The sequence below is a fragment of the Chiloscyllium plagiosum genome, chromosome 23, assembly GCF_004010195.1.
Source record: "Chiloscyllium plagiosum isolate BGI_BamShark_2017 chromosome 23, ASM401019v2, whole genome shotgun sequence".
Taxonomy (NCBI): Eukaryota; Metazoa; Chordata; class Chondrichthyes; order Orectolobiformes; family Hemiscylliidae; genus Chiloscyllium; species Chiloscyllium plagiosum.
Genome location: NC_057732.1, coordinates 7,819,398 through 7,842,516, shown reverse-complemented (window position 1 = coordinate 7,842,516; position 23,119 = coordinate 7,819,398). Strand labels below are relative to the sequence as shown.

The following is a 23,119-nucleotide window of genomic DNA, read 5'->3' as shown; positions in this document are numbered from 1 at the left end:
TAGTCACAGGCCTCCAGTCCGAAAAACAACCCTCCACCACTACCCTCTGTCTTCTACCTTCGAGCCAGTTCTGTACCCAAATGGTTAGTTCTCCCTGTATTCTGTGAAATTTAACCTTGCTAATCAGTCTCTCATGGGGAACCTTGTCGAATGCCTTACTGAAGTCCATATAGATCATGTCCACCACTCTGCCCTCATCAATCCTCTTTGTTACTTCTTCAAAAAAACTCAATCAAGTTCGTTAGGTACAATTTCCCGTGCACAAAGCCATGTTATCCCTAATCAGTCCTTGCCTTTCCAAACACATGTAAATCCTGTCCCTCAGGATTCCCTCCAACAACTTGCCCACCACCGACATCAGGCTCACTGGTCTATTATTGCTTGGCTTGTTCTTACCAACCTTTCTTAAACAGTGGCACCACATTAGTCAACCTCCAGTCTTCCGGCACCTCACCTGTGACTATTGATGATACAAATATCTCAGCAAGGGGCCCAGCAACCACTTCCCTAGCTTCCCACAGAGTTCTATGGTACACCCGGTCGGGTCCTGGGGATTTATCCATCTTTATGCATTTCAAAACATCCAGCACTTTCTCCTCTGTAATATGGACATTTTTCAAGATGTCACCATCTATTTTTCCACATTCTGTATCTTCCATGTCCTTCTCCACAGTAAACACTGATCAAAATACTTGTTTAATATCTCCCCCATCTCTTGTGGCTCTGAAATACCTGTTTTCATCACAAGTTAAAAACTTAAATGAAATGGCTGCTTTCTTTTGAAATTAGTTGAAGGAATTTCAATACGCTTATTTTCTTAAATCAGTGAAGAAGTCTGTTTGAAATTGTGACATCAAAAACATATGACTTTTTTTTATCTCAGCATAGCTCTGGAGGTCTGCTAATGGTGGAACAAAGTGAGTTGGTATGGACTGGTCAGGACAAAATGTGATGGATGAAATACATAAGTTGGTGTTGGAGGTATGAGGGGACATGGGGGGTGAGTAAAGAGGAATAGGCTGGCTTAGGGATCATAAGAAATAATGGTAATGAGGGAAAGGCATAGGTTGGTGTATGAGGTATGAAGTGCCATGGAGAGTACAAGGGATTATGGGTAGGAGGCACGTGGTGGAGTAGGTTGGTAAGGATGGGGCTCAGGGAGTGTGTGGGGTATTAGGGGCAAGGACTTGAAGGATTTTTCTTGTGTTGGTAATTTTGCAAATAACTTTGGCAAGGTGCGGGCCACTGAGGCAAGTCTTCCCCATGACCCACCTCTATACCTGACAGCAACTACTCTCATTCCTGGGTCACCCAGTCCACCTCCCTTTGGGATGGCATGATAACTGAGTGGTTAGCAATGCAGCCTCACAGCGCAAGGGACCCAGGGTTCAATTCCAACCTCAGGCGACTGTCTCTGTGGAGATTGCACATTCTCCCCATGTCTGCCTGGGTTTCCTCCAGCTGCTCTGATTTCCTCCCATAATCCAAAGTTGCACAGAATAGGTGAATTGGCCAAGCTAAATTGCCCCATAGTGTTTAGGAATGTGTAGGTTAGGGGCATTAGTGAGGACTAAATATAGGGTAGGGGAATGGATCTAGGTGGATTACTGTTTGGAGTGTCAGTGTGGACTTGTTGGGCCGAAGGGCCTGTTTCCACACTGTAGGGATTCTAATTCTGATTCTCCCAGGGAACCTGACCCATCTGACCCCACCCTCAAGGTAAAGAAACCTGACCAAGAAAGCCAATTATTTTTCCTGGGTCTGGGACTATGCACCTGAAAAATGATCTAGTAGCCATTTAAATGTTACAGTTTCTCAAGCAGCTTCGAACTTTGGTATTCCCCTGCAAGTGTCTCATGAATTTCCCAATTCTCACCATCCTGTACAAGACTCAAATGAGGGATGTGATGGAACGTTTTCCAATTCCAGCAAGAGAGAATCTAACCTATGACGTGCTGCTCTTTTAACAAGATTATTCTGTTCTTGGCTTTTTTTTCAGAAAGGTTGTAAAAGCTGTGATTCCAAAAGGTCTGGGTTTGAAGGGTTTAGGGCCAGTTTGATTATAGCTAACAGATACTGCCTCAGGAAAAAAAAGGCTTTCCAGTTTTAAGAAGACTACTTGTCCAACGAAAGGGGAGTGGACAATTCTCCCAGCTCAGCTTTCTGCTGGTTTGATTTGGTTTTTAGCAGTTTGGCTGTTCACTGAAAGCAGACAGTCAGTTTTGAGGCTGTTGATCTAAGAAACAGCAACATGGAGAGAGAGAGAGAGAGAGAGGGGAGGGGGGGGGGGGGGGGGGTGTTCCATGCTGCCATCTGTCTCGCTCTCTCTCTCTCCTGTAAGACCCTGTGTTTGATTTTACCTTTTGTGCCAAGGGGTGTTTATGGGGATTGTTGCAAGTATTTGGAACAGCATCATTAAGTTGGTGTAATCTGTTGGGTTTTTGGATAGATTGTTATTTTATATTCTGTTCTCTTCTGTTTGTCTTTCATTTGGTAGTATTGCAAATAAATTATTTAGTTTAAAACTAAGTGGTTTGACAGCTGCATCACTCCTGGAATATCCACCTTACACCTTCTTAAAACAACCAGCAAAGCTAGGGTCCAGGATACTTTCCTGAAATGGTTTGAAGGGGTCTGGCCTGGTCCATAACAAACCATCACCCCTGACATTCAGTGTCATCACCATCACTGAATCCCACACTAATCAACATCCTGTTGTTACCATTGACCAGCCATAGAAATATAGTTGCTACAAAAGTAGGTTAGAGGCAAGAAATCTTGCAGCGTGTAATTCACCTCTTCACTCCCTGTCCACCATCCACAAGGCAGTGTAATGGAATACTCCCCACTTGCTTGTATGGATGGAATTCAAAACATTCAAGGAGCTGGATACCATCCAGATAGATTTTTGAGCAGTAAAGAAATTAAGGGTCATGGTGAGTGGGTGCGTAAATGCAAAAATATTCAAGAATCCTGACATCAGCTTGATCAGCTGTCCATTTGCCATCTTAAGCCACTTGCCATCATGGCACGCACCCTTTTTACCCAGCGCATCACTGTCATTTTTGCTTGAATGTAATCAGTGTGAACTGTGCAGATTTGAACATGGTTTATGATGGGCAGCAAGATTTACCAGATTTGCAAGGACCAAGACCACCTCCTTATTTTTGTGAACATTAACTTTGAGCATCTCACTTGTTTCCATGACAGAATTGGCACTACTTACCCGGAATATGATCACATTTACTTCAATAGCCATGAGTGAGCCGTAAAGAAAGACCAACATAAGTGTGATACAAAATCGTAGCTGGGTCATGTCCACTCCGTGATCACAGTACTTCACCAGCTTAATAGTTTTTGTGATAAAAGCCAGAACCCAGTATATAAAAAGAGCTGTAAAAACAAATATATTCAATCAACAAGAAGATCTTAGATTTTTACAGTTAATTTAACATTGTAAAATCAATAAAGGCGCTTCACAGAGTAAACACATCTTGACAGTGAGCTACACAAGGATGTATATAAGACAGCTAGGTCGAAGAAGCAAATTTTTAAAAAATTATCTTAAAAAGAGAGAGAGGGTTGCGGAGGCTACAAGGTTTTGAGGGGAAAATTGCAAAATTTGCAGAGACATGGTCAACAACAGTGAAGCGAAGGAAATTAGGGTTCATAACCTAACCCTAATACATCGAAATATCTTTGGGAACAGATGTAGTCATGAAATTTAATCTTTGCTTTAAGCTTCACTGTACCACTGCGAAAGAGTTTTTGTTTTGAATTTTTGGAGTCATCGGGTCTACCAAGGATTGCTAATGTGCTTCCTGTCTCCTAAACCATCCATGTCCACTGGCGTTTTAACAAATACTGAAGCCTAGGGATTCCCCCTCACCAACTGTGAATCCCTTACACCAGAGTGGAACCCAGGCACCAGAGAAAGGGTTTTAACTCCCTAAATGACAGGCACCCATCCTAACTGGGACACAACAGTCTCATGTTCTTAAGAAATATTAACCAAAGGGAGTACCCATACCCTCCCACCGTCTCCCCCACAGATTACATTACAGAGATTACCCTTTGAACTTGTGCTGTAAGGGGCCAATACAATGTTAACTTTAACTTTCCCCAACCCTGCGGATCCAAGTTGCTTTATTTCTCAAGACTTTGGTGTTGGTACCTAATGGGCTAGAAAGGCTGTGGGGATTCCCTATCTTTAACCGTAGTCCCTTCATCTATGGATGGGTACACGTGGAGACAGTAGACTTTACAATGGCAATCAGGAAACCTCCAGCTAAAAGTCTCTGCCTAACTAAATCCTGACCATATTGTGAGAAATTCCCACTCAGGCCTGGTGAGTCTATTCATCATCAGTAGTCAGGTTACTCTTACTTTTCCCAAGAAGAGAATGCTGAATTTAGTGATGACATATGAAGGGGAATCGCAAATCATGGATTGGTTTGGTTCACCTGAAATTCGAAATGCACTCTCACCTAATAATAACTTTGGAAAGTTGGAAGTTTCAATATTATGATAGTACACAATAGATGTAATCGCAGCTATGAATCCCATGGTAGCAGGCATAAATAGATGCAGGTGGCGAGTGTCCATTTTTCTGTAACAGGAAATAAAGGACTGTTATCTTCTGTGAATCAGCATAAAATTACACATCCAACAATTATATAATACGCAAATCACAGAATTATAAACTCCAGAGAAAGACCATGAAATTTATATCAGCTCTTCAAAAGATCAGTCTAACTAATTTCACTCTTCTACTCTTACCCTTTTGTTTTTCAATTCTTTTTTCTTCAACTTTTTTTTATGAAAAGCTATTTTAGGGTCTGCTTCCACCAACTTGTCAGCAAGTTCCACCGACTTATTGGCAGGTCATACAAACGCAATGCAGCTTTAAAAATTCTCAACATTTCCCCACAGGATCTTTAGTCAATGTTAAATCCATGGCCTCCAATGACTGACCCTCCTGCCAGGAGAACCAATTTTTCCCAGTGTAAAATGCTTTTAAGGTTGAGACGCAGTAAAGTGAGGACAACACTCAGAGGAGCTCTGACTGCAGATCCAGTGAGTGAGATTAGCCATAGTTAAGAGATGTTCAAGATCACAGAGGCCAGATGACCCAACCACACAACAAGTTAAGTTTTGTGTATCCTGTCAAGAGTGATGGCAGTTTTAGAGGATCCTACCTAGATACTTGGAGTGAACATTAATTCATCATAGTTTTCTCACCCCTGAAGGATAGGGTAATAGGTTTGATCTCCACTCGGGACAGCCCTGCTAGAATGAGAACTCCAAGTCTAGATGTTGAAACTTGCCTGAATCATGATGCATTCCTGATGCAGCAAATCAAATGACCTCTTGACTCACTTACTTGACATCAACGAGTTGTACACATTTACTCTTGCCTTCAAAAAGCACACACAATCTAACCTACAAACCTTCTCCAAAATCTCAAACACTCTGGAAGCTTGACACCATCCAGGAGAAAGTACCTCATCCACCAACTTTTTTAAAATTCATTTATGGGCTGTGGGCATCACTGGCTAGGTTGGCAACTATTGCCCATCTCTCATTGCCCAAAGGGCAGTTACGAGTCAATGTGGGCCTGGAATCAGATGTAGGCCAGACCAGGTAAGGATTGTGGTTTCCTTCCCTAAAGGACATTCATGAACCAGATGGGTTTTTCCCACAAGCAAAAATTAGTTCATGGTTATCATTAAACTCTTCATTCCAGATGTTTATTGAATTCAAATTCCACCATCTGCCATGGCAGGATTCAAACACAAGTTCCCAGAACGTTACCTGGGTCTCTAGATTAACAGTCCATTGATAATATCACTAGGCACAATACCACATTGATAACTACCACCTCACCATGAGTTAACTGGGCAATCTCTCCAGCACTGGCGCATAGTGGCAGCAAGCTGTACTACCTACAAGATTGAGTGCAGCAACTCGCCAAGACTTCTTTGACAATGTCATCTAAATCCACAATTTCTTCTAACTGAAAGGAAATGCAGCAGATGCTTGTGAACATCATCCCTTGCAAACTGATCTCCAATCCATAAACAATCCTCACTTGGAATGATATTGCCATTCCTTCACTGTTGCTGGTTCAAAATCCTTGAACACTCTCCCTACCAGTCCTGTGGGAATACCCAGAGACTGCATGAGCTCAAAGCTTCAGCTCACCACTACCTACATCAGGGCAAGTAAGGATGGACAATAAGTTCCAGTCTAGCCTGCGTTTCCCATATTCCATGACCAATAAAGACAAAGGTACATTGGTCTGAGATTCAGACAAACAGAGAAAAATGGAGGGGTGTGGGGGGAGGAGGGGAGATGGAAGCAGTGGAGGAGCTGTGATTGGCATTAATTACATATCTTGACATCTGTATGCATTTCTTTGGAGTTGGCAAAGGCCACTTAACCCTTGAGCCTGTTCCACAAAGCATGGCTCATCCATATCTGCACTACATTTACCTGATATCCTTATCCAGAAAAAACATCACTCACGGTCCTGAAATTTTTAAGTAATCCTGCCAACCATAACACTTGAGGGGAAGGAGTTCAAGGTTTCCATGCCACTGTGTGGGAAGTAGCAGGAACTTTGAGCTTAAACCAGGTTTCTATACCCCTCTCTTCAGCTGAGAGTTTACCAGTGACCAACATGGTCTCCCTAGTACCACAGCCAGATACCTAAGCAAAGCACTATGGGATGAACTGGTCTCGGAGATGTCCCTACAATGAAGGTCAGCAATGTGGGTTTACTACACATAGCCATATCCCTGAGTATTCTAGGATTGAGGTTATGAATCTCAGAAATCAAGTCCCATTACCATTTTTAAATGGTTCTGGTGTTGTTCTGATTCCATGAAAATCCACTTATTCTGATCATAGAATTATTACAACATCCTTAAAGGAGAGAGACAAAGCTTTGATTTAACTTCTCGTATCAAAGACATTCTTTCAAGTGCTGCAGCTCTCCCTCAGTATACCCCTGACTCTCACTAAAATACAAAACTGTATAGTGGTTTGAGAATATGCACTCAGGATTCCTGTACCTTTTTGACCACCAGGTGGTAACCCATTCCCTCTTTGCCTGCATTCTCTTGAATTGGGACTTTTGAATGTTGTCCATAACCAGAGACTTGCCAACAAAGCTCTGAACGTCACTGAGGCACTGCAGTAACACCGGCTACTGAAATCAGGAGCTTGAGCTCCTTCAGCTGATGACACTGTAAAGACTGTATCATTGTATTTTTATTTACTTTTGGATTGAGGACCAAAAATGGGAAAAGGATACTGCCTTAAACCAAGAAAACTGTGGAAGCAGATGTTGCAACTTTAAAATGAATTGTGTGTTAGACTGCAACTGGAGAACTGTGTGTAGTTCTGATCACAACATGATAGGAGGGATGTGATTGCACTGAAGGGGGTTCAGAGGAGATTCATCTGGATGGAGCACTTCAGTGAAGAAGAGGCTCAATAAGTTTGAACTATTTTAGTTGGAACAGAGAATGTTGAGGGGAGAACCTGATAGAAGTGTGTAAGTATAAGTTTATGCATGGACAGTGTAGATAAGGAGCTGTTCCCCTGAGTTGGAGGGTTAATAATAAGCGGGTACATAATTTTAAAGTGGCTTAGAAGGAATGTATTCAGAAGTCACACGACACCAGTTTACGGTTGAACAGGTTTATTTGAAATCAGAGGCTTTTGGAGCATAGCCCCTTTGTCAGGTGAAGTGACCACTGAAGGAGCAGTGTTTCAATAGATTGTAGATTAGATTAGATTACTTACAGTGTGGAAACAGGCCCTTCGGCCCAATAAATCCATACCGTCCCGCCGAAGCGCAACCCACCCATACCCCTAACCTAACACTACGGGCAATTTAGCATGGCCAATTCACCTGACCTGCACATCTTTGGACTGTGGGAGGAAACCGGAGCACCCGGAGGAAACCCACACAGACACGGGGAGAACGTGCAAACTCCACACAGTCAGTCGCCTGAGGCGGGAATTGAACCCGGGTCTCTGGCGCTGTGAGGCAGCAGTGCTAACCACCGTGCCAAATAAACCTTTGGACAATAACCTGGTGTTGTGTAACATCTGACGTTATCCACCCCAGTCCAACACCGGCAACTCTACATCATAGAAGGGATGCGAGGAAAAATGTTTTCACTCAGAGGGTGGTGGGAGTTGGAATGCACTGTCTGGGAGGGGAGTTGAGATGGGAAACCTCACAACCTTTAAAAAAGTACTTGGGTGAGCACTTGAAGTGTGGAAATGTGGGATTAATGCAGGTAATAGTTTATTTTTGTGGAGACTTAATGGGCCATGGAGCCTCTCCTGTACTGTATGATTCTGTAATTCAATGTTGCTTTGTTCAAGCAGTGGGGAAGAACTGCTGAACTCATCAGCACTATGGGTGCATATTCAGGGTCATTAGCCAGAGACAGCCTGTTGATTGGTTTCCAATTTGAAGGGGATAGAAAGTGAGAGATTGACAGGAAGATAAGTTGAGAGTACCCCAAGGTTTCCTTGTCAAATCTGCAAGGTAGGTCCTAAGAGCTGAAGTGAAAGTCAAAGGCGTAATTGTTTCCATTGAAATGAAATGGGACATCTTTGTTCCAAATACTGGAAGTTGCAAGGGAAACCCATTGAACTTACTGGGATTTATAATAGAGAGTTTGAAAGGGAACTCAATGGAGAATGCCACGGTTCGAATTGTAGCTTTGACTACATTAAGAGCTTGGAGATACACATTGCTGTGAGTGCAGGAGAGGTGATTATGGAAATGCGAGATAGAAAGGGTTTATGTCTTAAAGGAAGATCACTCTTTTATCTTCACATGATGCCTCTAAATCCATAACTATAGTTAGGGATACAAGGGCTACTCAAATTTAGTCAAGTGGTAACAGATTGTGTAGCATCCTAAACAAAGACATAAGCAGACACTCATAAACAACCCGATTTATTCCTTTGATGGCAATTACAGTTAAGGAAGTATTGGCAAAGTTAACTCCGATTTTTTTCTTGTTATGGTCTACAAATTGGAATACAACTTGATCAAGGTAATCATGTTTAAATCTGTCCAGGACATCAACAGCAGTTTGGGTGTCAAACAATTTAAGTCAACTGCATATCATTCGCAAACATGGGGAACTTTGGAGAGGTCCCATCAAACACTCAAAACCATGGCATAATGTCTTGAATAACGACCAGGGTGAGATACAAGGAGTGATTTCTTACTATTTGCAACCATAGATTTCCCCAAATGCGTCTACTGAATTTAACCCATTTGAGTTGATCCATTGCCATGAGATTAGAGTTTTATTAAAATTGATTAAGGAAAAATTCATCAGACAAAAAAAATCTAATCCTCAGTGTTGCATTATGTGCCCATGGTTCTAGAAAGACTCACAGGAGCATGTAGGGTAGCATAGGAAAACCTAAAAGTTCCACAGGTGAAAATAAAAAAAAAATGGTTAGCCAATATGCTACATCTAGAATGTTTGAAGCAGTATTGATATTAATGCCTTTTTGAGGTGAACCTCTGAAAGTGAATTTAAGAAATCCATACAAAGTAATTAGGAGTAAAGTGACTTTTATCTGTTCACTACTCCCAAACATAGGAAGAAGAATCGGTTAAGTCAAATCAACATGTTGAAAAGATCATAGAACTATAGAATCAAACAATCCTTACAGTGTGAAAGCAGGCCATTCATTCCATTGACCCTACCAAGAGCATCCTACCTGGGACCCATCTCCCGACACTATCCATGTAACCCTGCATTTCCCATGGCTAATCCATCTGACCTACATCCCTGGACACTCTGGGTAATTTAGAAGGGTCAATCCACCTACCTCGCACATCTTTGGACACAAAAAGAAGAACATAGTAAGGAGCAAGTGTGAGTGGTGGTAAGAATACCAGTGAGACATGATGTGGAGGTCCAGGTGTTGGACTGGTACGGACAAAGTTAAGAATCACAACAGTAGATTATAGTCCACCAGGTTTATTTGAAAGCTTTTGGAGCGGTAATCTTTCATCAGGTAGCTAGTGAGGCATGATCATAGGACACAGAATTTATAGTAAAACTTCAAATTGTCATATAACTGATGTGATGTATTGAACAAACCTAGATTGCTGTTAAGTCTTTAATCATTTAGAATGGGGATGTAGGTTTCGATTCATTAATGTATAAATCGCAGAATTTCTTTCAAGTCACATTTCCGAGATAACTTAAAGTTTTATATTAAAAAGTGACATCTCAGCTCAGACACTGCATTTAAAGTATGAGGTTAGAGCCTGTCTGTATCCCAAACTTGAGTCAGACTGGTTCTATTTCTACGGTAGGAATTTATAAAATTTCACATGGACTGACTGCCTACAGATTGTGTGCTTTTTGAACAAAATAGATTGTATTTGCAAATACAAATCTGCAAATGCAAATTCACCCTGTAGACTTATATGTGTGAGTGTGCGCAAGCGCATGTGTGTACGCATACATGAGGAAGAAAGAGAGAGAGAGTATGTGTATGTGTGCATGCTTGATAGAATGTATGTGTGAATGTGATGGAGTACATGCCTGTGAGAGGGTGTGCATTTGAGTGTGTGTGTGTCTGTCTGAGAGAGAGTATGCGTATGAGAGAGAATCTGTGTGAGTGTGATCACGTGTATGAGTCTGTATGTATGTGTGCATGAGAGTGCATAGTGTAGTAGGGTCACCTGTAGTGTGACATTAACCACATGAATCTTTGATCTTTTACTATAAATTCTGTGTCCTATGATCCTGTCCCACTAGCTACCTGACGAAGGAGCAGAGCTCTGAAATCTTGTACTTCCAAATAAACCTGGCGTTGTGTGGTTTTTAATTTAGTAACAATGAGGTAAAAGGAGAAGTAAGGAGTTCTTCCACAACTCAACCAGCCAACACAGAAATACCAAGACAGTTAGACACTGTGTCCTCATTTTTAGAGGATGGATATTGGTCAGGAATAGTAAGGTTACATAGGATCTAAAAGGAAATCTATAAGGAAGTGATACACCTAGATGTACAACATTAGTTATGCAAAATGTAGACAGAGGAGAGTCAGTACAAATAAAACAACATCCTTATTAATTGAACACAAAACCATGCCAAAGCAGCTGGATTTCACCAGGAGTGAGCTTAATTCCTAAATCAGACAGATCAACCAGATTCTATAGAGACTACAAACAAGTAAATGAAGTCACAAAAAACAGATTCATATTCAATTCCTCAGTTATAAGTGTGTATTAATAGAGTTGGCAATGCTTATGTTCTTTCTAAGATTGATCTTTCATTTCATTGGGGTTAATTGAATTGCAAGAGTAACTATGACAATAAATTCACAGCGCAATCAGAATAGTTTTCTACGGCAATATACCAGACAGCCAACCAGAGAGCAGGCTATCTTGGATCTGGCAATGGGTAATGAGCCAGATTTAATAAATGACCTCAGAGTAAAAGATCCCAAAAGGAAGTAGTAATCATAACATGATGAATTTAAAGTGCTGTTTGAGAATGAGAAACTTGGATCAGGAACAGTGGTGTCTAACTTAAATGAAGGGAATTACAATAAAACGAGGATAGAGTTAACTAAAATGAACAGGATGGATGGATTAGCAGGAATGATGGTGATCATGCAGTGGCAAACATTTAGATTAATTACAGTGTGGAAACAGGCCTTTCGGCCCAACAAGTCCACACTGACCCTCTGAAGAACAACGCACCCAGACCCATTCCCCTACAATTACCCCTTCACCTAACACTACAGGCAATTTAGCATGGCCAATTCACCTAACATGCAATTTTTGGACTGTGGGAGGAAACTGGAGCACCCAGAAGAAACCCACGCAGACATGGCGAGAATGTGCAAACTCCACACAGACAGTTGCCTGAGGCAGGAATCAAGCCCGGGTCTCTAGCACTGTGAGGCAGTAGTGCTAACCACTGTGCCGCCCACAAGGAGGCAATTCATGACTCTTAGTAAAAATGCATCCTAGTAATGAGGAAAGATTCTAAAAGTGGGATAAATCAACCACAGCTAACCAAGGAAGTTAAGGCAATATTAAATTGAAAGAAAAACATATATAAAGGAGGCAAAAGTCATTGATTGCCCAAAGATTGGGATAAATTCAGAATCTAGCAAATGAGACCTAAAAAGATAATGAAGACAGAGAGAAAGTAAACTAAGAGGGCAAACTAGTGAGAAATACAAAAACTGACAATAAGGGAGTCTTTAAATACATAAAAAGGAAGAGAGAGGTCAAAGTGAACATGGAAATTGTATCTGAGAAAATGGTTTTGGGGAACAAGGAAATGGCAGAGGAGTCACACTACTTTGCATCAGTCTTTGCAGTGAAAGAAACTTCAAACATTCCATTAATATTAAAGAATACGGGGAGGAATTAAGAATCAACACCATCACTAGAGAAGTAATATTAGACAAATTCCCTGGCCCTGAGTGCTTGAATTGGAGGGTCCTAAAAGAGGCAGCTGTAGAAATAGTGCGTGCATTGATTGCAATTTTCCAAAAATTGTTGGATTCTGGAGAAGTTACAGAAGATTGGAAAACTGCCAATATGACAGGCTTGTTCAATAAGGGTGGGAGGCAAAAAGAGGATAATGATTAGTCTGACATCCATTGCTGGAAAAGTATTGGACTCAATTATTGGAGAAGAACATTTGGAAAATCATATCCTGATCAAGCCAAGTCAACATGGCTTCATGAAAGGGAAATCATTTTTATGAGAGTTTTTCAAGGATATCTCAATCAGACTAGATAGAGGGGGCCTAGTAAGTGTGTTGTACTTGGACTTCCAGAAGGTATTCAACAAGGTACATCACAAAACATTAAGTCAGAAGATAAGAGCCCATAATATTGGAGATAGAATATTGGCGTGGATAGAGAAATGTCCAATAGGCAGGAAACAGTGAGCAAGGATAAAATGTTCTTCTACAGGTTGGTGACCTGTGACCAGTGGGGTTCAACAGAGTTCAGTGCTGGGAGGGTAACTGTTTATGACATATATTCATGGCTTGAAGGAAGGAAGTGAATGTACTGCTATATGCTGCATAACGCTGTAAGCTGCAGGTCTACAGGCCAAGTGCAGGGGTGTGGGATTCGAAAGGGCATCTGGTGTCTTTGGGTCGACATGGACAAGATGGGCCGAACTTGTTTTCATCTATTTTTTTCATCAACCTGTCCAGAGATATTCTTACGTACCTTTGAAGCAGGTAGGACGTCAACCTGGGCCTCTCAGTCTAGGACTGGGACACTACACTGAGCCACAAGGGGGTCCTGAGCCTACTGCACCTGGTATTCCCGTCCAAGTACTAATCCGGCCCGAATCTGCTGAGTGTCCGAGATCAGACGAGATTAGGCACTTTCAGACTAGTATGGCTAATGGCTGAATGCTGTCCCTCTCAGCCCCCCACCAAACCTTTCTATGCAGTGCCAAATGACCTTCACCAGTTCCTATTTCTTATGGTCTTCTGATCTTATCTATTGAAGCCAGTGCCATTAGCATCAAGGACTGAAGAGCAATCCACTTTAGTCTCATCAAGGGATCATAACAATGTCAAGCCATGCCATTTGGGTTAAAAAAAAAGCTTCATCTCTCTTCCAAAGACCTACGAATTCGGTCATAACTGAAGTGTTTAGTTGTGTAGTTTTACTTAGACAATGTTCTAACATATAGTAATACCTGGGAAGGACATGTAAGGCAATTAGAGGGGTTGTTTAAGCAATTGTTGTGACTCAGGTGTTACAGCACTTTTGAAATTCTGAGAATCAAGTGGATTTGTGTTCAACAGGTCCACTCCCAGAGCCCTGTTCTGTATATGTGAACAAACAAATTAGGAACATGCTATATCAATCAATAAGGTCATGGCTGATATGATTGTAGCTTTAACTCTACTTTTACTCAATTATGTTAGTCCCTTTTAGTCAAAAAACTATCTACATCTGACTTAAAACTATTAAATCAATGTACGATGCACAAGTCAGGAGTGTGATGGAATATTCCCCATTTGCCTGCATGGGTGCAGATCCAACAACATTCAAGAAGCTTAATACTATCCAGAACAAAGCAGTCTGCCTGATTGGCACCATATCCACAAACATTCACTCACTCCACCAGTAGCAGCAGTGTATACAATTTACAAGATGCACGGCAGAAATTCGCAAAGCTCCTTAGTCAGGGCCTTCCAAACCAACAACCACTTCCATCCAGGAGGACAATGGCAGCAGATACATGGGAACATTACCACCTGCAACTTCCCTTCCAAGCCATTCACATCCTGACTTCGAAGTATATCACCGTTTCTTCACTGTCGCTGGGTTAAAATCCTTGAATTCCCTCTCCAAGAGCATTGTGGGTCTGCCTACATCATATGGACTGCAGTGGTTCAAGAAGGCAGCTCACCATCACCTTCTGAAGGGCAACTGGGGACAGGCAATAAATGTTGGTCAGCCAGTGGCACCCATGTCCCACAAGTGGATTTTTAAATAACTGCTCACTAGGGAAGAGTGTTCCATGGACTCCTGTGACTCAAAGAGAAATATTTCATCCTCATCTCTGTATTAGATGGGAAGTGTCTCAATTTCAGATTGTGTTCCCTTAGTCATTACATTATCAGTCTGGAACCTGTCTGGGATTGAGAATGCAAACAGTATAATAGTATAAGTCTCACTTCAGCCCAATCTGATACTGCTTCTCTAGGAGACTGTGTACATGATTGGAATTCCTGGCCTTGTGCTATCTCCTCAACATCATGAATTCTCTCCCTGAAGGGATATAGGAGTGTTTCATATAAATAGAATCAAAACATACTAGATGCTGGAAATCTGAAACAAATATATAGAATGCTGGAGAAACTCAGCAGGTCTGTCAGCATCTGTCGAGAGAGAGAGAAACAGAGCTAAGATTTTGAGTCCAGTATGACTCTACTTCACAACAGTAGGAGGGTTTCATGTCAATCAGAGCACCAGTAGTCATTAGAATGGGAAAATATAAAGGGAAGGGTACTCATTGTGAAAAAGCAAGCCAGCGGAACTGGAATTTAATGCCAAAGTGAAGTAAGGGAAGAATTGAAGAATTAGGTTAGAGTAAGGACAGCTTGGTAGCTCAGAGGTCAGCACTGCTGCCTCACAGCACCTGGGAGCCTGGTTCAATTCAACCCTCAGGTGATGGTCTGTGTGGAGTTTGCACGTTCTCCCAGTGCCTGTGTGGATTTCCTCCCAAACTCCAAAGATGTGTAGGTTAGATGGATTGGCCATGCTAAATTGTCCGGGGATGTGTGGGTTAGGTGGATTCGCCATGGGAAATGCACCGTTACCGGGATAGGGTAGGGAGGTGGGTCTGAATGGGATGCTCTTTGTAGGGTTGCTGTGACTCAAGGGGCCGAATGGCCTGCTTCCATGCTGTAAGGATTCTATGAAGGAGGAGATGGGAATTGGAGAAGAAGAGTGAACCGGATGTGATGTAGAAGAGGTAAGTCAAAATAAACAAGAAGGAATTAAGAAGCACAGGATGCCAACATGAACTGTCATTGACTGGCAAAGAGAGATACACGTCATGTTTGACACTGGAGAGAGAAGCAAAATATCAATTTTGTATCACCCCACATGGAACCGATCAGTCAGATTTAGAAGGACTACTGTTCACAATGGTGGCAGCACCAGGTTTTTAAAGGTAAGTACTCTTTTACATTACTGTCATTCCCAGCTTGATCCTCTGCACTGTTCTTGCTTGCTTTTAAAGATTTGTAACTTTATTCACAGAGATTCATTCCAGAACCAACAAACCCTTGTGTGGGCTCTCTGGCCTCACAGTAAAACTTCTTTCTATGCTCTCCCTAGCCCACAGAGCCCTTACCAGCTCTAACATAGAGGCTTTCTGTTGAAGGTACTGCTCTTGCCTTGCTGCTGCTCCCACCAGGGCTGCTGACTGCTCAGTTGTTTTTGTGTTCTCAGCTGCTGACTGACTATTTCAGCTTTCTGAAAATAGTAATGTTCTTAAAGTAATAAACGTACTTGTCTTGTGAAAGTTCATTCTCCTTGGTTAAATGGACTTTTCTCTGCTGTTGCCTTGAGACATTTATGTAACAATCCCATCACTGATCACCACTGGGGAAGAGTGCTTTCATTAATCCTCCTTCCTACTCTTAAAATAAGTTTAAAAAGTTAAATTTTAACTGGTGAGGCATTGTAAAGAAAATACAATTTAATTGTCAATGCTGAATCTAAGGCCCATCTATTAGCAGAGATTGAGTATAGACTACTAGTGAGTCTTCACAAGAAGAAGCTCTTCTCTTACGCAGCAAGTTGTTGTTTATTGCTTGATAGCAAGAAGGTTGACTAGGAACAAGGCACAAGGCACAGGAGTTAGAGATGACACATCCATCTTCATCAGAACCTCATGCTGGATTGCTTCTTCTCACGCAAAGACTCTTGGTCAGTAGGAGTTTAATGCAGATTAACATTACCTCGTGCAGAACCATTAACATATACAACAACCTTAGATACTGTTCCTGATTGAGCTGGTGGTAGAAGCACCCTCTAGTTCAATCTCACTTTCTAATCAGAACACTCAACAGCCCCACTCCTCTTTCCTCTACACACTGCTTTCCCCTCTATCCGCCCAGGCTCCATATCCAAGTCTTGTTATTCGTCTTGAGAGAGACTTTATCAAATATCCCTATTGCTGAAAGGAAACTTTCCCCTTCAAGGTTTCTAGGGCACACATCATGTCCCTGCTGGAATTAAGGAGGTTGACAGGCAACCTTACAGAAGTTTATGATGGGTATAGATGGAGTTAATGGTAGGTGTCTTTTCCCTATGATGGGGGATTTCAAGAGTATGGATCACATTTTTAAGGTGAGAGGAGAGAGATTTTAAAAAGACATGAGGGATAACATTTTTACACAGAGGGTGGTTAGTAAGTGGAATGAACTTGCTGAGGAAGTGGTGTATGCGGGTATGGTGACAACATTTGAAAGACATTTGGGTAAGGCATTAATTGGAAAGGTTTGGAAGGATATGGGCCAGGAGCAGGCAGGTGGGACTACCTTAGTTTGGGGATTATGGTCGGCCTGGACTAGTTGGACTGAAGGATCTAATCAGAAAAGGTTCAGATGACATTTTCAGCTTCTGCAGCCTTTGAAGCATTGGCTGTATGAAAACCTAATTTTTGCAGCCTTTGTTACTGCAGAAAATTACAACAAACACATTTACTAGATGCGCAGGAACCAATTAAAGTGACATATAAATCTGTATTTCAAATCTATGACTCAGGGATCTTCCTGCCTTTGTATGAATTGTAGCCAGCGTTTGACATTCAGCATTCTCACACTCACCCTGATTGGGAGCACAACGAAAAGCTTTGGCAACAGGTCTCACCTTTTGACGATGATACTGTAGTTCACCCTGGTTTAATACAAAACCTACAAAGTGTTTAGTGACTCTCTTTCAGGAACATTTGCGTAATGAAGTGGGCCAGTATTTGGTTAAGCTTAAATGATGAAAGGTAAGTATTGCAAACCCATTCTATAATAAGATTGTATTCTTAAGATTTTAATCCATCCATTTTACAAGTATTATATGTAGGCCTTTTGCAATTAGATATCTTCAACCGATTAACACGATATGGTCACTGGGTCGAGAGAGAAGGTGCTGCAGAACTGAACATCCTGTACTAAGACAGATCGCATCACCTACATACACTGACTGTTTGATCTACAAAAATGAAGGGATTGAGATCTTGTCATAATTTATTTCAATAATGAGGTTTCCTTTTGGCAATTTCACACTTTCTAGTATAGAACAGTGTTCTATGATAGTTCCTAACCTAGATTTTCTGCTAAACGTTGAACAAAAGGATACCAGTGTAATAATGGTTATGAAAATATGACAACTGAAGGTCACTTGGCCCTCCATGGCTGATTTGTTTTTAACCTTAACTCTACGTTCCTGCATATCCCTGACAATCTTCCATGCTCTCAGTCATCAAGAATCTACAGGACTCTGCCTTAAAATATTTAAAGACTCCGCATTCACTGCCTTTTGAGGAAGGGAATTCTAAAGGATCACAACCCTCTGAGAGAAAGAAACATGTTTCCTCATCCCTCTCTTAAAGGGGTGCCCTAAGTTTTCAAACTGTGCCCCCAGTTCCAGATTCTCCCACAAGGAGAAACATCCCGTCAACGTCCACCTGGTCAAGACTCTTCATGATCTTATGTTTCAATGAAGTCACCTCTGATTCTTCCAAACTCTGGAGGTTATAGGCATAGCCTGTCCATCCTTTTCAGATAAGGAAATAAGGCCTTAAGACCATAGGAGCAGAAATTAGGCCATTCGGCCCATTGCGTCTGCTCTGTCATTCAATCATGACTGATAGATTTCTCAACCTCATTTTCCCACTTTCTCCCCATAAACTTTGATCCCCTTGGCAATCAAGAACTTACCTATCTCTGTCTTAAATATGCTCAATGATCCGGCCTCCACAGCCTTCAATGGCAATGAATTCCACAGATTCCCCACTCTCTGGTTAAAGACATTTCTCCTTATCTCCATTCTTAAGGGTCTTCCCTTTACTCTAAGGCTGTGCCCCCAGGTCATCGTCCCTTCTGCCAATAGAAACATGGTCCCAACATCCACTCTGTCCAGGCCATTCAGTATTCTGTAAGTTTCAATCCGAACCTCCCTCAACCTTCTAAAGTCCGAGTATCTGCTTATTCCAGATATTATTCAAATAAATCTTCTTTGAACTGCTTCCAAGAGAATCCTAGAATCAATGTGTTAATGTCCTTCTTTAAATATGGTGACCAGTACTGTATATAGAACATTTCTAAGATGGCGGCAGAGTAGCAGTGCTCCTGCCCAGAGCTCATCTGCTCCTTCCACTTTTACTTAACTTTTTTTCTTCCTTCACAACATTTTCTTCCTTACTCTAATCTACTTACCTTCTGTGGAGAGATCCAGGCAAGGCAGGGGACAGTGAGACAGCTGGGGGGTGGGAGGGGAGCGAGAGCGCGAGCACAGCACAGGGGAGATTGAGCCCAAACTGGTGACCATGAAGGTCCCTTGGCATCTGTGACGAGGGCAGGCAGCCTGATATCTCCCGGCATCTGTGGCGGTGTCAAGCGTGGGGAGATCAGGACCAGCACAGAGGAGATTGAACCCTTGTGGGGAGTGGCTAAGTACTTACGAAGGACTGCAACATGTACTTTTAACTATATTTATTACTCCACTTTGTACCCAAGATTTTGTATCTAGGTACCTTTGGAACTAAGATGGCACTGGACATTGCAAACTTTTTCATTGTACTCCTGTATCTCTATGTTTGAGTGCAAGTAACAACAAAACCTAATTCTAATTCAGTCTCACTAATGCCATGCATAACAAGATAACTTATGTGGTCAGATTACTTATACCAGACTTGTTTTCCCTCAAGTGTAGAAAAATTAATATTGATCGACTTGTGGTGTTTAAGATGATTAAATGTTTTATCTGAAAACATAAATGGAAACCATTTCCTCTGGTGACAAATTCAGAACAAAGAAACAACCTCAAAATTGCAGCTTGGAGATTAAGGGTGATGTCAAGTTATTATTGAAATTATCTGGTGCCATAACTCCTTGGGGCAATGCACTATAAATCAAGTTCCATTATTCCCAGATATGAATATTTGCTGAAACCAGTAAATTGCCCAATTCTACATTATCATCTAATGTAAGTTAAAAGAAATGCACAATGAGCTTTTTTTCTCATTAACAGGTAAGTAACTACTTTTTGCATTTAAACTGTTTTCAATCAAATGCCAAAAAAGAAACATGAATTGCTAACATAATACAGAATCACAGAATTGTTATGGTGTAGGAGGAGGATAGTCAACTTGCCATACCTCCTCTGGTTCTGTTACCCAGTGACAAACTCGTGCCTTTTCCCCAGAACTGAAACGATGTCCCATTTTACATTCTCATACACGTAGAGATACAATTATTGTATGTGGAGAAAGAACAAAAAAATCAGAGAAGTACAGAACTGGACCAATTACTTCAGACTCTTTGCTGACGACATGAGGTTATGGTACACTGATCCTTAGCTTTCCACTCACTTGTTGAAGATTTCCCCTCTTTTCTTTTTGTATGGGATTTGCAGAGACAGGAGTTCACCAGAAAAGGTCAGGAGAAGAGGTGGCCACCTGGGATTTTTTTCTATTTCACCACACACCGAAGAGAGAAGAAGGGAGATGCTTTTTCTTTGCTGAATGCATTGTCCATATACACGGCTATAATCACCTGCCCAGGAACCAATCAGGCTACTTCACTGAGCTCTCCTGAGCCCACAACAATTGGTACCAGTTGAAAAGTCAATCAAACGTCTGTGGGAAGAATTGCCCTGAATACACACAGGCAATACTAATCTGTCAGGTATTCTCCCTTATTGCTCCAACACTGTATATATACTGATAATAAGCTCCTATCATTTGCTTTAAAAACGACAAACATCTTCTTATACAGTTTCCTTGGTTAAAAGCAGTAGTTATTTTCCCACATTTAGTCCACAGTTCAAAAAAATAAAAATGGACTTTACAATGGTCATTTATTCATTCATACTCATTAACTTTTGTTGAAAACAAATGAGCTAAAACACACAGCGCATCTAGACCTCGCTAAAAATACTATGTTCTGAATGTAAGCCCTTTCTTTCTAGTATCCCTCACCTTGACAAATTCATGAAGGATGTTGATAACCAAATGTTGTAACTGTTTGAAGTGTTTAGTGAGAAAAGCACCATAGCACAGTGCAGCATGTTTTCTGTGCACCCACAAAAGAAAACATAGTACAGAGATATTTCATTTCCAAAGGAATAAGTTATGCTTAATGTGCAACTGCTTGATATCTGACTGATTATGTTATCATTTGTCACTGCTGTAACTTTAAAGTGATTTTAAAATGTCTTGCAAGCATGCTTGGATTTGTGTTCTGAATTGATGGTGAAATTCAAGTGCTTTTTAAAACAATTTTCCAATTGCCCTTGGCTACTGCTACAGTGCCACATAAAACTGACATCACAATTTATCCCAGAACCATGACTCATTAAATAAGATTTGAATGTATTGCCAGCAGTGTACACCTGCCAAGTAACTGTTCAAGAAATACTAATATTCTGTTCACAGAGATGCTCTCGATTCCCTAAGACAGAAGTTTTATGGTCAGAAATACTTTGCCCTGAAGATGCAATATCCAATGGAAATCATTATGTATCATTGAGAACCATGGGAGAAGTGTCCAAAGATTGGAGAGTGGCTAGTATTCTGCTATATAAGAAAGGATGCAGGGAAATGCCTTGGAACTACAGACTTGTGTGCCTGACATCCGTGGTGGGTTAGTTGTTAGAGTGGATTCTGAGAGACAGGATCTACAGACGTTTGGAGAGGCAAGGATTCATTTGGGATAGTCAGCACAGCTTTGTGGATGGGAAATTATGTCTCACATGGTTTGATTTCATTTTTGGATAGAATAGGAAACAGGCCCTTCGGCCAACAAGTCCACACTAAAACTTTGAACCTTGACCCATTCTCCTACCCTATTATCCGATACTTACCCCTAACTAATGCAACTAACCTACACATCCCTGAACACTATGGGCAATTTAGCATGGCCATTTCACCTAACCTGCACATCCTTGGATTGTGAGAGAAAACTGGAGCACCCGGAGAAAACCCGCACACTGTGCAGACTCCACACATACAGTTGCCCGAAGCTGGGATCGAACCCGGGTCCCTGTTGCTGTGAGGTAACAGTGCTAACCACTGAGCCACCATGCCACCTTTTTTGTAGAGGTGACCAAGAAAATAGATGAGGGCAACTCATTGTCTACATGGACTTTAGCAAGGCCTTTGACAAGGTACTGCATGGTGGATTGTTGGGTAAGGTTAAATCTCATGGAATCCAGGGAGAGCTGGCAAACTGGATACAAAGTTGGATTCATTAGTTGTGAAAATTAGGCGGCATGGACACGTTGGGCCAAAGGTCCTGTTTCCACGTTGTAACCCTCTATGACTCTGACCTAACTAGTCATTGACATAAGGCAGGGCTATTTAGCCCGATGCATCAGTTTTCATGGAACATCTCTTACAGACAACACAGACAAAGGATTTTCACTAATGTTCTCTCTAACATTAGTTATTCCTGCACAGACCTCTGAGTTCTGTGCAAGGTATATTTAAACCAGAACAGAAGTCATATGGGGGAGGGCGGTACAGTGTGGAGTTGCTTAACAAACATTTCCCACCATTCAGTAATCAAGGAAGTAAAGCTCTCGCAATGAATAAAAACCTCTTGCAGACTTTGTCTTTTTTTGTTTATTTTAACTAATGCCTGCACTTTACAGTTATGAATTTTAAGACTGCAGGCCCAAGCATTATGTCCATTATTCACTTAACATTAAATATTGGAATGCAATGAACTATATCAGGATTCCAAATGTATTGAACACTGCCTTACAATTGGTTATATGTTGTGCAGTTAATTATGCACATGCATGGTGAGACATTATTTGGACTACTCCAATTAGCCTCAATGATCAATGCAAGCTCCAGTTATTGATCGATGTCTCTAAATCCCATCAATAACTTAGTAAAATGTAAACAGACAAAAACAGAAATAGCTGCAGAATCTCAGCAGGTCTGATATGGAAACAATGGCAGTGTTTCGAATCCAGTGGCCTTTCCTCAGAACACTCGATTTTTGTCACTGGACCCAAATTGTTAACACTGTTTCTCTGCAGACCCGCTGAGTTTCTCCAGCATTTTCCGTGTTTGTTAGTTTCAGATCTCAAGCATCCGCAGTTCTTTATTTTATTTTAGTATTCAATGATGCATTTTTTTTAAAAAATTGTGTTTTGTAAACCTCTATAAGGTCACCCCTCAGCCTCCAATGCTCCAGGGAAAACAGCCACAGCCTGTTCAGCCTCTCCCTGTAGCTCAAATCCTCCAACCCTGGCAACATCCTTGTAAATCTTTTCTGAACCCTTTCAAGTTTCACAAAATCTTTCCGATAGGAAGGAGACC

At 41.4% G+C, this 23,119-nt stretch overlaps 1 protein-coding gene across 5 annotated transcripts in view; it reads right to left on the bottom strand.

Annotated features, from left to right (window-relative positions):
• Positions 1-23,119, bottom strand: part of LOC122561588 (ATP-binding cassette sub-family C member 9-like) — a 196,034-nt gene that overhangs the window by 142,532 nt on the left and 30,383 nt on the right. For all 5 annotated transcript variants that reach the window (XM_043713432.1, XM_043713427.1, XM_043713430.1 and 2 more), the window contains exons 3-4: positions 4,488-4,609; positions 3,227-3,393 (exon numbers count right to left, since the gene is read on the bottom strand). In XM_043713432.1, the coding sequence (XP_043569367.1) occupies positions 3,227-3,393; positions 4,488-4,609 (289 nt within the window). The remainder of the gene's footprint in view (positions 1-3,226; positions 3,394-4,487; positions 4,610-23,119) is intronic.